The sequence below is a fragment of the Choloepus didactylus genome, chromosome 16 (assembly GCF_015220235.1).
Source record: "Choloepus didactylus isolate mChoDid1 chromosome 16, mChoDid1.pri, whole genome shotgun sequence".
NCBI lineage: Eukaryota > Metazoa > Chordata > Mammalia > Pilosa > Megalonychidae > Choloepus > Choloepus didactylus.
The window spans coordinates 10359646-10373595 of NC_051322.1; the positions used below are offsets into that span (position 1 = coordinate 10359646).

The following is a 13950-nucleotide window of genomic DNA, read 5'->3' on the forward strand; positions in this document are numbered from 1 at the left end:
AGCATTCTGGAACACATGCCACTGTGGGGTCATAGGATATGCACATTTATAGCTTTAGTAGATACTGACAAGCAGTCCTCCAAAGTGGTTGGCCAGTTCACCTTCCCCCAGCAGGGCGAGAGTGCCAGGCACCTGGCATCCCCCAGCAGGCTGAGGGCTCCAGGTGCCTGGCATCCCCCAGCAGGGTGAAGGCTCCAGGTGCCTGGCATCCCCTAGCAGGGTGAAGGCTCCAGGTGCCTGGCATCCCCCAGCAGGGTGAAGGCTCCAGGTGCCTGGCATGCTCCAGCAGGGTGAGGGCTCCAGGTGCCTGGCATCCCCCAGCAGGGTGAGAGCGCCAGGTGCCAGTCATCCTCACCTGCCCTTGGAAATTTGCATCACCCACTCTTGATGGTCTTCAGGTTTGGCTAAATAAAACTCAGCTGACTGAGTGGGTCACATTTGGCACCAGAATCACTTAGAAAGATGCACACCATGCTGGCAGGACAGTGCCAGGAGTTCCTTTTTTGTGGGAGTTTTCACAACAATCCACACAGCAGTTGAGAGCTGACCTTCTTGGCTGCCTCTCTCCTCTGTCAAGTGACAGCTCAGATGCAAGGGATCAAGCGCACGCTTGTGGGTATGGTAGCTGCCCTGGCTCAGAAGCCCCGTGACCCAAACCTTTAGTGTTCCTGAGGAAATGTGCTGTTGGCCTTGTTTCTAGGTGCCTGCCAGGCCTGTCAGTTACAAGAGCCACAACACCCAACGATGCTTGGGCCTCCCTCTGTTCATTTACTGTTTATTCCCAGATTCCCAGTCCAGAGGTGGGGTGGGCGGGGCGTTTCCACCACAAGCAATGCTGTCTAGTAAAATTGTTAACATTCCATATTTACCCAGTTTCTTGTGGAAAAGAGCCAGATAATTGGCTCAAGGTCAAATTTGTCTGGAGAGGAGAAAAGATTTTAATTCCTTTATGCACAGTAATATTGCTGTTTTAAAACTTGTTGCCTTTCTGGGGTCTGTATAGAGGTTTATCAAACTGATCATGACATTACCTTTTGCTTTTTATGATTTTCTTCCTTGTACATTCTTTAGGCTTAATTTGCTGTTCATTTTCTAACTTACTGGAGGAGCAGTCATTGATTGTTAGCCTTACTTTCATTTAAAGCTATCAGTGTTTCTAAGTATGCCTTCAGGTATATCGCACACATTTTGATATGCAGTATTTTTATCATTCAGTTCAAAATATTTTCTAGTTTACATTGTAATTTCTTCTTTGACCTGTGGGTTACTTAGAGTTACTGGACATAACTGCTTAAGTTAAAACTTATTGCTTAATATAGAAACATTTTGGCATTTTCTAGTTGTTTTATTAGTGATGTCTAGCTTAATATCATCACAAAATATATTCCTTTATTTTAAATCCTTGGAATTTGTTGAATTTTGCTTTATGGCCCAGTGTATGGTCAATTTAGTAAGTGTTCTATATGTACTTGAATATAATAAATGATGTGTATGCAGTAGATTTAGGGGCCATTTCTCTAAGGAGTCTTCTTTCCTTTTAGTAGAAATTTCCAACATGTGAAAAATATTATCTTTACTTAAATTATCCATCCTGATTCATATATAGACCTCTACCTTACCCTCTTTTATTGAAGTACGTGACATGAAAAGGACATGTAGGTATGCTTTGGAAATCTGACTTGATTGTATTTCTCAGTCACAAAGATATGAATTAGAGGCTTGAGATATGTTTTATTAGTGAAATGATTGTTCACCATTTACACGTGCTGGGCATTGCTTCCTATTAAACACTGTTAAATTAGTTTTGACTGGTTTAAGAGAGATTGCCATTGAATCTTTTCTTACATCTTAAAATATGTCCAGGTTCTCTTGCTGATACATAGTGATTGAGTTTGTTAATGCAACTGTGTTCTCAGGTGCAAGTAGTAAATTGTGATCCAGTCACTTAGGCACTTAGGGATCCATAGGCAATTCATTTAACCTCTTTAAGCCTCATTTTCATCATCTGTAAAATAGATATCATAATTCCCATGCCATGTACTGATGAATGAGTGCTGGCATGATGGGAGCCCTTACCACAGTGTTTGTTATAAAGCAGCCTTCAAGATTTGGCTGAACACTTCCAGGGCATTAGTTAGCTCTGCAAATAACTGTGATACGACACGGGATGCAGTATGTCCTCAGGAAAGAGTTCAGCAAAATGTTTTGGGGAGTTTAGAGGAGGGTGAAAGAATGATTGAATTACCATATAAAGCATGGCAACTGTTCAAAATAGAGGTTTGAGAGAGATCTTCATACTGTCTTAGAAGGAAGGCAGGGAGTGAGCCCCCATCTGTGGCTCTTTTTGAGTAGCATGTAAGAGTTTGAAAGCCTGCAATTATCTGTATCCATTTTCTTTAGGTATCATCTCCCAGTACTTGTAGTTGGCCATCATGCTGTGAGTCCTTACTCCATAGTTTTGCCTCTGTCTGCTGAATATGTGGCCTTGAAGCCAGTGTCAGAGATGCTGAGAATAGCTTGGAATCTGTCATGGTATCACGGAACGGAGAATCTGCTGAAGCAAATGAACTCCAAAGCTCAAATCCAAGAGTAAGCTGTTAGATTTCGTTGAAAAAGTATTTACCTTTAAGTAATTATATTAATTGGGTTTTGCTTTTTCTTTAGCCAAATAGCTTTTTCATTTTTGTGATAGAATTCTGCCTTTTAACTGAAGATTATAATTTTTACTGTTTTAAAGTTGATATGTGTTTATTACTTTAAAAAAATATCACATGGAAACTTAAAAAGCATTGTACTTTATACTATTTTAAAGATTATATAGAGTTTCGTCAGTGAATAGATGTAAATAGCTAGAAAAAGTGCTCTGAATTAGAATAAAGGCTCAGTTAGCGTTACGTATTAATATTGTTATCATGGTGAAGATTGCATTTGAATGTTTGGAATTTAATAAAATTTTTAGTCTGTCACTGTTTTCTTATGTGAATAAAAATTATATTTCTGTAAAGTAGGAAAAAGTTAATATGAACACTTGAGTTGCTAGTCTAAAGCTCTAACATTGTCCAACATACACCAGTTTTTTCTCTGCTATGAATAAACCTTTCATGAAAAGAAAATGAAGATAAGTCAGGATTTTTGGAGTTTATTGTATCTTATTATAATAAGAATAAAAGGGAGCTTTCATTTTAATACCTCTGTGTTGTTCTTTTTTTTTAGATTTTCAGATACACTGAAGTTATCCCCAGAGGATGTCCTTACTCTGAAGATAACGCACACGGCCAGTGGGCTGAAGGATTGCCTCCATGGCCTCGTGCAGGCGGCAGCCCACAGGGAGGTTAGGGCTGCCCTCACCAGGATGAGCTTTTATCTTCTGAATGACCGACTGTCGTTAAAGGATGGCACTGGCCTCTGTGGGGTTACCTTGAAGTCCTTGGCCTGGCACACGACACTGAGCAGGTCAGTGTGGGCTCATGGCTGCTGGGTTGGATTGTGTTTGGGTTTCTCTCCATCCTTTGAAGATAGGAGGATGTATTCTGACTATTGCTATCCTGAGAAATGTTTTCTAAAGGAAAAAAAAATTCCAGGATTTTAAATGTCTGTAATAAATGTCTGATAGTAGCAAAAGAGAAAATTTTTAACTTAATTGCATTTTGGAAGGTATTATTAATAGTTTATAATAATTTTATTTATTGTCCTATTTTAGAAAATTTTACCTTCTGTCGCAAAAGTAAGTAATTAGGATCAGACTTGAATGGGACAACCTGCATGTCTTTCCTGCCAAGATTATAAGTGAGTGGAGACATCAGTGGGAGGATTAGGCTTGCTATACCTGCAGCAGGCCATTTTATTTTGTTTTGCTTTTGTTTTGTTCTTAAATAAATTATCTCATTTTTCTTTTTACTCTCAATTTCATGAAGTTGATTGCTACTTGGAAGTCCTTTAGTAGCTATTGGGAAGGCTCTGGCTTATAAATTTAACATGTTTAACTGGTAGCAGATGGCTGCTTCTGAAACAAATAAGACTTGATAAGCAGCCTTGGCAAGCAGTATTTCATTTTAGTCTTCATGAGACTTTAGTTTTAAAATTGGTAACTTTCTTATTAAACCTAGAGTGTACAGTTTTCAACATGCTAGGTTAAATGAGTCTCTAAAATGTGAACTCCTTTATTTAGTTTAGCTTTAACAACTGGGATATCCAATTAGGCAAAATAGTCCAGTGGCTTGCTGGAGCCAGCTGGTATTGCCTTGCAAGAGAGTTGATTAAATTTTTAGGATTTTTTATAAACTGGTTGTTAAACACAGTCATTATTAAAATTATATAAACTCGCAATTAAGTAAAATATAGGGAAAACAAGGATCAAAATATGCAAAACTCATCACTTCCTAGTTACTTTACAGCATTTTACTAGTATCCTTGCTCTTAAGGCTGTTTGCAACTATGCTTTCCATACTGTGGGAATGCTGTATAATGGGATGCTGCTGTGCCTCTCGTCTTATGTTGGTGGCTTGAAGTTGGCCATGGTAGGGTTATTTACACCATGCAAATTGACCAACATGACAAAGCAGCACTAACCATTTCATACCTGCCACCTCCCCCGTCCTGGCCAGTTGTTAATAGTTCACCATTGCTTTTAAGCATTTTTGTTAACCTAGACTGCAAGATAAATAAATTTGATATATTCCTGTTTTTTTCAAAAGAACATTTTGATGTTAAAACTAACACTGTGTTTTGCAATCATTACACTAAGTTTTCTTCTTTTGTGATTTAAAACCATGGAAATATTGTGCAACACCACATTAAAGCAAGGGTGCTCGAAGTGTAGCTCACTAGCAGCCCCTTGAGTGGTCCGTGTTGCTAGAGAGCAGTAACTGTGGGCATCATCATCTTCTGTGGGATCTCCCCTGGGACTAATAGAAGTAGGGTGCACAAAGTGTGCATGTGTGTTTTCATTTGGTTTATAGATTCAAATGTTTGATCACTGCCTCACAGGCACTGCTGCTTAATTTATAAGTACTGATTTATATTTCTATGGGTACGTTTTACTAATTAATGTATCAGAAAATACCTATCACAGAATCCAGTGTTTTGCCATGAAATAGTTAGAAAAATACATTTTTACTACCAGAAATGTATCTGTTGACAGAACTTTGAGACACTTTTGTTTAGTTTTGCTTTCTCTAAGTTGTAGGTACATCACTTTTTTGACCAATTATGTAAAGATGAACCAAAACTATAAAGGAAATATTTGGAGACAGAAAATTCTCTATAAGTTATGACTGTGCAAAGTATTAAACTATTTTTTATAAGCTTACTTAAAATTTTTTAAAATATTATATACAAGTATATAAAAGTATATCATTCTAGACAAAACAAAAAATAGCATGATCATACATATAAATGATTTATAATATATTTTTAAAAATACTTAACATTATATTTTATCATTTTCTATTTCAATAAGTATCCTTTGAAGCTGATTTAAAAATATATAGGATATCCAAATGAATTCTTCCAAAAAGGGTCCTTATAAGAGTAAGTGTGTATATTAGAATAATTCCAGCTTTGCTCAGATATTTTTGAAATTCTCCTCTCAGTTCATCTGAATAAGAGATGTAAAGAGGTCTTACATTTTGAAGATATATTTAATTTTTGATGAAAAAGCAGTGCTATCAAACTATCCAGAGAAGGGTTAGAATCATTTATATGTATATGTAATAAACACACTATATATTCATATACTATATATATACACACATATATACATATATACTATATATAAACACATATAGTATATACACACACATATATACATACATATACTATACACATTTATACATATATATCCTATGTTTATACGTATATATACTTCCAGCAAAGATGGGATTTTAAACTCCCACTGCAAGCCTGGCCTGGTATGGGAGGGTGGCCCAGGCCTGGATCCATTGGATGGTGCTCCGCGCTGAGGTGGAGCCACATGGGAGGCCGGGCAGGCCCATTTCAGAGGCAGCCCCACTGCCCTGGCCCAAGCAGTGTACAGTGCCTGCTGCCAGAGAGCCGGAAGGCACACCTGCTGTCAGATGAACTGAGCTGTTGTGTTCCATAAAGAGATTTGCATATGTCAGACAGACAGTACGACGAGGCTGTTATACATTGTGCTCATTTAATAAAACTGTTTTAAACTCTAAATACACACACACACACACACACACACACGAATGAACTCCTCTCTAAAGAATGACTATTTATAATTACTGATTAGAGTGCATTTCAGCCTGACAGTAAAAAAATGGTTGCCAAAATGTTTTTACTTATGACACTATGGCTTGTAAGCATTGTTTTCTTAGCTTATTATATTGAAAAGTCTGACATTAATTTATCTGTATAAGTTTGTGTCTGTGTATGCTAACACAAATGCACTCTATTATAATCTCATTCTACGAATGGTTATTTAAAAGAAAAAATTACAGTCATGGTTCAGTAATACTGACAAGTTGTCGGGTGTTTAGATTTCTTCTTCAACCAGCTCCTGTTGATTTTGCATGTTTAAGATCTCTCTACCCCTTTTCTATGAAAAGTCGTATTGCTACTGTCTTAGTTGAGGCTTTCATCATTTTTCATGTGGACTGTAGAATAACTACTTAATTGGTCTTTCTGCTTTTTAGCCTTAGGCCGCTCATTCTTATTGCTTCCTTGAATAATCTTTCTAAAATGCATAGCACATCTAGATTCTCCTCCACGACCTGCTGGATAAACTTCAGACTCCTTAGCATAGTGTAGAAGGTCCCTTTTGATCAGGTGCTATCCTACATTTTTAGCTGTGTTTCCCAGCTCTCTCTAACATATACTGTAGTTTTATGAAATAGGTATATTGCATTTTTAGGAAACTGTTTGATGTTCCAGTGTGTGCAGTTCTGTTTTATACCTCCCGGCTTTTGCACAATGAATCCCCCAGCTCTCTGGCTTCCTTGTGAGTATCTGTTGCTCCTTTGAGCTTCAGGTCAAGCACTTCTTCCTCTGTCATGTCTTGGAACTGTAATTACCATAGTAACCTGCACATGGCTCCCCTGAGTCACTTCTACAGTTGCTAAAGTTGTTTAAATATCTGTCTTCTTATCTGCCTAGGTTTATTACATGCCTTTTTTATATCTGTCACATCTGCCATACAGCTCTTAATAAATGTAGAATGAATGAGTTGGGAGAGACCTTGGAGCTCAGTTAGTCCATCCATGTGCTTGATGAATCCCCTCTGGATAGCCCTGTCAAATGGCCATGTAACCTCAGCATGAGCACCTCCAATGAAGGAAAGTTCATTCCATTTTTGAACTGTAATTATTAGAAAGTTCAAAAATGGAATCTGCCGTCTGGTAATTTCCATCTGTTATGTCCAATAGCCATACAGAATAAATGTAAACTATATTTACATGTGGTAACCCTTCAATTATTTAAACATAACTATAATTTCCTCCTTACTTTTTCTCCTTCTAGGCTGTGTAAGCATTTTCAACTTTCAGACATCCTTCAAAAGCCATAATGTCCAGATTTCTCGGTTGTTCATACTCTTTTACAAGTGCACTCTGTTTCTTAGGACCCTCTCTCTGATCTGGATATGATTCAGTTTCGTGGGAGTGGGTAGGGTAAAGATGGGGTAGGTGAATGGAAATGGGCTCTTGCCAGTGTTCTCCTTGGTGCTTTTCTTCCGTTCAGGAAACATTTATCAGTCACCTACCAGGTGGCAGCCTTTTGTAGGGAATAGAATAGTCAGCAAAACTGACATGGCCCTTGCTCTCATGGAGCTTGCAATAAGGCAGCTAAAAGTATAATCAAAAGTAGGAACGCTAGCAAGGAGAAGACCATTCTAGAACTGTATTGGGGGATATGTAACGTCATCTGGGTTGGAGGGAGAGGCTCAGGGACTGAAGCTTAAGCCGGGGCATTAAAAATCAGTGGGATGTAGTAGCCTATGGGAATGGAGGCAGAAAAGATTCCGAGCAGGGGGATGAGGCCCTGAGTTAGGAAGGAGTGTCTCTAAGGAACTGAAAGAATGATAGTATAATTGGATTTAAGAGTCATAGAGGCTAGTTCAAAATGAGACTGGAGAGGTGACCATTTTAAGATTATACTGGATTCTGTGGAAGACTCCTTATGATCTTTATATTATGATTTTTCAGTTTCATTCTGATGGAATCTTTCATCTCATTCTTTTGAAATAGTTTTCTAATTTCAAATTGTATAATTTGAAATTTGCCATCCTTCTCAGCTAAGTATCACTTTGGGGAAGTGAGGATTTTAAATAAAGAAAAGGATAATAGGTAAACCACTCATGACTTGTACGTGAGTATAGCATAATGTAGCTCTGGGTTTGGACTGCTTAGGTTAGCATGTCCTAACACATATTAGCTGTGTGACCCTGGAAAAATTACTTGACTTATCTGTGCCTGAGTTCTCTCACTGGTAAAATGGGGAGACCTGTTTCATGGAGTTGTTATGAAGATGGAAAAAACGCTTTTAAGCCCTTGAAACAGAGCCTGGCACACAGTCGGTGCCGAATAAATGCTGGATACTATTTTTAATATTGTTGCTCTTTACATTTTGATTTAGTTGTTCAGATTTTTAGAAATAGAAATATAAAAGTGACAGATAAATTGAATCTCTCTGTACTGCTTCTTGATTGATTGCCTTTTTAAGAAGTTTCCCATACTACTTTTGTTTTCTCATAAAAGATTACTTCTTATCTAATCTTCTAGCCTCTTACACCAAAATATCTTTTAAGAATCTCAGGAAATTGGTTTGTATTCCACCCCCCCCCCCAAACTTTCAAAGATATTCCTTCCTAAGTATGTTCAGTGTTCTCCTTGCCTGTTATAACAGACTTCAGACTCCAGTCAGTTCTTGGCAAGATTCTTTTTTCCCCCACTTTATTACCCTGTTCTTCCTAATTGGTCAGAATTAGGATTGAAATTCCAGTTCTTCTTATCAGTGGAACGTGAAATTTTCAGCTGGAAATAGCAACTTTCCCTGCATAGTTGGAGGCCACGGTTTTCTCCTCTGTACCCCTTCAGTATTTTTTTTGCATTTGGTAGTTTTCTCTCAGGGTGCTACTGTCAAATCTGGTTTTTTTTTTTTTTTTTTTTTTTTTTTAGCTAGTTACTTGGGCACATGTTTTTCCTCCTTTACAGGCTCAGGTTCTTGAAGGCAGATACCCTGTCTTCTTCATCAAAGCACCTAGGATAGTGTCTCCTAACATAGCATGCTCAGGAGAAATGTGCTGAATACATGAATCAATGAGGAACAGTGATAATATGCAGATTTTAAGAGATGGTATCCATGATTATTGTCTTCTTTCTTCGTCGTAGGTTTTTGCAAGTGCTTCCTGCTTGCGCTGAAGATGAGAAACTGCTAATAGATGTCATACATTTCTTGAATAAGTTAATGAAAGAACAAAGAAAAAATTTGTCTGTAGAACTTCTAAACTGGATTCTAGAATTACTTCTTAGACCTGTAAGTATTGTTAAGGAATTTGGATTTAAGGTTTGACAGGTGATTAATTTATAAAAAAATCATTAATACTGTATTAGGGAAAAGAGTAATTTTTATGTGGGCTGCACTTAGTCAAGTAGTCCCCCTGTTATAATAGGTAACTCACAGTCACCTGGCTTTCCTCATAGGATTGTGACTATGTTTATTCAATTAAAATTCTCTAGGATGAATGGGATCTTTGGTCTTGGTGTTTAACAAAATCTGTTCTATATGTGAGCTTTCATGCTTCAACTATGTTTTTAAGTGGAGATCACAACAGGGGTTCAAATTGGAATGTGGAGAGGCAGATAGCAGGCCAGTTGGAGGCAGTGAGGTGGGGATAGTAATGGTGAGGTTGGAAAGGAGGAGTAAAAAGCAGTGCTCAGGTTTTAATATGTTTACTGTAGTAGTTACTCTTTCACTATCATTGTCAGCTTTTTTAGTTGATTGTGTTCTAAGAAACATGTTAAGAACCCTAGAAGCTGGCTTCCTGTCTGTTATCTATCTATGTGTTGTTATTAGTTTTGCAAATACTACATGTATTTACTTAACTTGGTCAAGATAAGCCTTTGCACAAATAATCAAGGAATAAAAGACAAAATCCACAAGTAAAATTTGAAAAAGAGGGTCTAAATCAGTATAGAAGATAGTAGACCTTATAAGAGAAATATGTTCTGTTATATATTAATACATATGCAAACTTTAATCAAAGATTTGTTCTCTCTAAAAATACAAAGTGCCAATATGTTGTAAGTTAGAAAATCTGATTGAGGATGTTATTTAAAAATCTGCGTAGTGTATACTACATGAATGTGTGTGTATAAAACTTGTCTACATGTTTATTATCTTCTACCATATTGCAGATTGGTTGAAGTAGGGACAGTCTGTTTCGTTCACAAGTTGCATACGCAGCATCTAACATAGTATTTTGCACAGTGGACTTGCAATAAATGTTTATTAACTCAGTAATAAACATATAACTTTAAGCCAGCTATGCGGTTAATTGCAAGAAATACACTTATCCTTAATTTCATAACATGTTAAAGTATAATAAAAATAGAAATGATGAAACATACTCAAGGTTACTCATAAACATAGGATGTAAAACTTTTAGAATGCTACTAACAAATCAAACTCAAGTCTATGCAAACAGAATTACTCAGCAAAACCAAGAAAGTTTTATCCCAGAAACACAAGGTTGGTTCAGTGTAGGAAAATAAGACAATATAATTTAGGATATTGATAAATCAAATACCAGAATGGGAATGGACAAAATCCAATAATTGTTAATAAAAACGCTTAAAAAAAATCAGTAAAGGGATCCTACATTAATATGACTGTTTAAAGAAGAAACCCTAGAGGCAACCCCATTAAAGTAGGTAAAGTGCTTAGTATAGTGTTGTGGTTTGCTGTTGCTGCCAGAATGCAAAACACCAGAAATTGGTTGGCTGTTATAAAGGGGGGTTTATTTGGTTACACAGTTGCAGTCTTAAGGCCATAAAGTGTCCAAGGTAAGCATCAACAATCTGGTTCCTTCACTGGAGAATGGCCAATGGCGTCCAGAAAATCTCTGTTGGCTGGGAAGGCACATGCCTGGAGTCTGCTCTGGAGTTCTGGTTTCAAAAGGGTTTTCCCCAGGACGTTCCTCTCTAGGCTGCAACAGCTCTCCAAAATGTCAGTCTTAGCTGCTCTCAGATTGTGTTTCAAAATGGCATTCTCAAAAATGTCTGTGTCAGCTTCTTAGGGCAAACTCTGGGCTAGTACCTCCAAAGCATCAGCAAAACTCTGCTTTCATCGGCTGTCTTCAAAATGTCTCTGTAAGTTGCAGAAGCAGGCTCCTTCTGTCTGAGCTCTTATATAGGGCTCTAGTAAACTAATCAAGGCCCACAGTGAATGAGAGGGGCCACACCTCCATGGAAATTATGTAATCATAGTTATCACCTACAGTTGTGTGGGTCACATCTCCATGGAAACAACCTAATCCAAAGGTTCCAACTTAATCAGCACTGATCCATCTGCCCCCACAAGATTGCATCAAAGAACATGGCTTTTTCTGGGGGACATGATATATACAAACTGGTACATATGGTATTGACACGTAGTATACGTCCCCAAATTATTAGTTGGTCATTTATTATTTTTAAAATACTGTATGCACAAGGGTATTTATTTATTCTTTTATTATCTATTCTTTTATTATTGGGCCTTTATTATCTGTCAGGCAATATGCAGGCTGAGCTCTATACTTTGAGTATTGATGGGGCAGATAGATTTGAGGAAAGGGTACAGCCACTACCTGGATTAGGGAGAAAGAAACTAAAGTCTAAGGCTGAAATTGTTATATCTCTTGTGGTGTGTGTATTTAAATCAGTAGATATTCTTATTTTTTTACCACCAAATAATAGTGCACTATTTACATTGTTCTGCATACTTTTCCTGCCCTACCATCAGTGTATCCTGTAAATTTTTCCATATGGGTGCATATAGAGATGCCTTATCCTTCCTAAGGACTGAATAGTGTTGAAAGACAAATCAAAGGAGAGTTTGTAGATTATAGCATTTTATTTGGGACACCAAAAGTTCTGCTTCAGCAAGGAAGCTGGATCATTTGTGAAAATTGGAGCAGCTTCAAGCTTCTAGGGATGGCAAGTGATTATTATATACATCAAAAAGATGTTAGCTTGAGTCTTGTTGATTGGGTGGGGGTTTGTTTCTGTCATTTAGGGGTGGATTTAGGGCAGGTGGGCTTTATTTTGTATTGGGTCAAACTTACCTAACTAGAAGCTTGATTGGCTCTCTGGGCCAGCTGGCTGCCTTGGTTGAGGATTTCAAATTTCAAAAGATTTCAAGAGGAAACTCATAAGGGTGTTCAAAGAGGAAGTACAGCACAGGGTTTGCTTGTTATTGTTTTTTGGCTCTGATTTGTATATAATTTTATCAGTTTGTTCCATGTATAGTTGTACCTTTTCATTCACTCATTCTTTCTCCCCACAAATATTTATTAAGCAAATGCCCTGCACTAGGTACTATTCTAGGCACTGGACAAAATACACAATGAACAAACATCCTAGTGAGGGAGCAGGTGATAAATAAACGAAAAATGAAACAGGGATAAAACAGGGTAAGGGATGGAGAGTGGTGGGGGTTCCGCCCTAGATGCAGTGGTCTGAAAAGGCCTCACTGAGGAGGTGGTGTTGGAGGATGTGCCTGAATGAAGTGGGTTGGGAGTGGGGGACCAAATGGAAGGCGAGGGGCAGAGAGCTGAGGCTTAGGTGAGTGGAAGAACTGAGGCTTTGAGGCGAGAGGCCTGACTTGTTCCGAAACAACTAGGAGGACAGTGAAGGTGGAGCGGAGGGAGAGACTGAAGCAGCAGTAGGAGACAATCTATTCAACCATGATTATTTTCACCATTATTAACTGTGCCGGTTTGGATGTATTGTGTCCCCCAAAATGCAATCTTGTATGTATTGTGTCCCTCAAAATGCAATCTTTGATGCAATCTTGTGGGGAGATGTATTAGTGTTGATTAGGTTGGAACTTTTTAATTGCGTGTTTCCATTGAGATGTGACTCAATTAACTGTGGGCAAGACCTTTGATTGGATAATTTCTATGAAGGTGTTACCCTACCCATTCAGGGTAGGTCTGAATTACATCACTGGAGCCATATAAAGAGCTGACAAACAGAAGTAACTCAGAGCAGCTGTGAGTAACATTTTAGAGAGGAGCTGCAGCTTACAGAGACATTTTGAAGATGGCTATTGAAAGCTGACAATGACATTTTGAAGAACACTATTTTGAAACACAACATGGGAGCACAGCCACGTGCCTTCCCAGCTAACGGAGGTTTTCCGGATGCCAATGGCCTTTCTCCAGTGAAGGTACCCTATTGTTGACGCCTTGCCCTGGACACTTTATGGCCTTAAGACTTGTAACTTTGTAACCAAATAAACCCTTTTATAAAAGCCAATCCATTTCTGGTATTTTGCATGATGGCAGCATTAACAAACCGGAAGATTCACTTACTGTTTTTCAACAATTATTTATTCTGTTGTCACTTATTTAACATAATCAACTTAGCCAGTTTCTTGTCAGTGGACAGAAGGTTGTTTTCAGTAGAGCTATCATGAACAATTCTGCTCTGATTACTTGTAGCCATATCAAGCCATATCATTTATCACATATGCAAGTGTATTTATAGGCTAATTTCCTAGAATTGTAATTGCTGAGTCAGATTACAAATTGCAGAGATCTGTGTGTAGTGCATGTGTATTTTTTTTTAAATAGAGATGGCCCAATTGTCTACCTCAGAGATTTAATCAATATATATTCCCTCAGACTGTGCTTGAGCTGCCTATGTCTCCACAATCTCATCAACATTGTATGAGGTTCTGTTTTGTTTTAAGAGAAAATCATGGTGCTTTGCAGTCATCCTTGAG

The 13950-nt window shown here is 37.9% G+C and overlaps 1 protein-coding gene across 7 annotated transcripts in view; it reads left to right on the top strand.

The window, feature by feature from the left end:
• RTTN (rotatin) overlaps positions 1-13950 on the top strand; it is a 214614-nt gene that overhangs the window by 81127 nt on the left and 119537 nt on the right. For all 7 annotated transcript variants that reach the window (XR_005212183.1, XM_037805750.1, XM_037805751.1 and 4 more), the window contains 3 exons: positions 2401-2589; positions 3214-3453; positions 9351-9495. Coding sequence is in view for 6 of the 7 variants with exons in the window: in XM_037805750.1 (XP_037661678.1) it covers positions 2401-2589; positions 3214-3453; positions 9351-9495 (574 nt within the window). In the remaining variant the exon portion in view is untranslated. The remainder of the gene's footprint in view (positions 1-2400; positions 2590-3213; positions 3454-9350; positions 9496-13950) is intronic.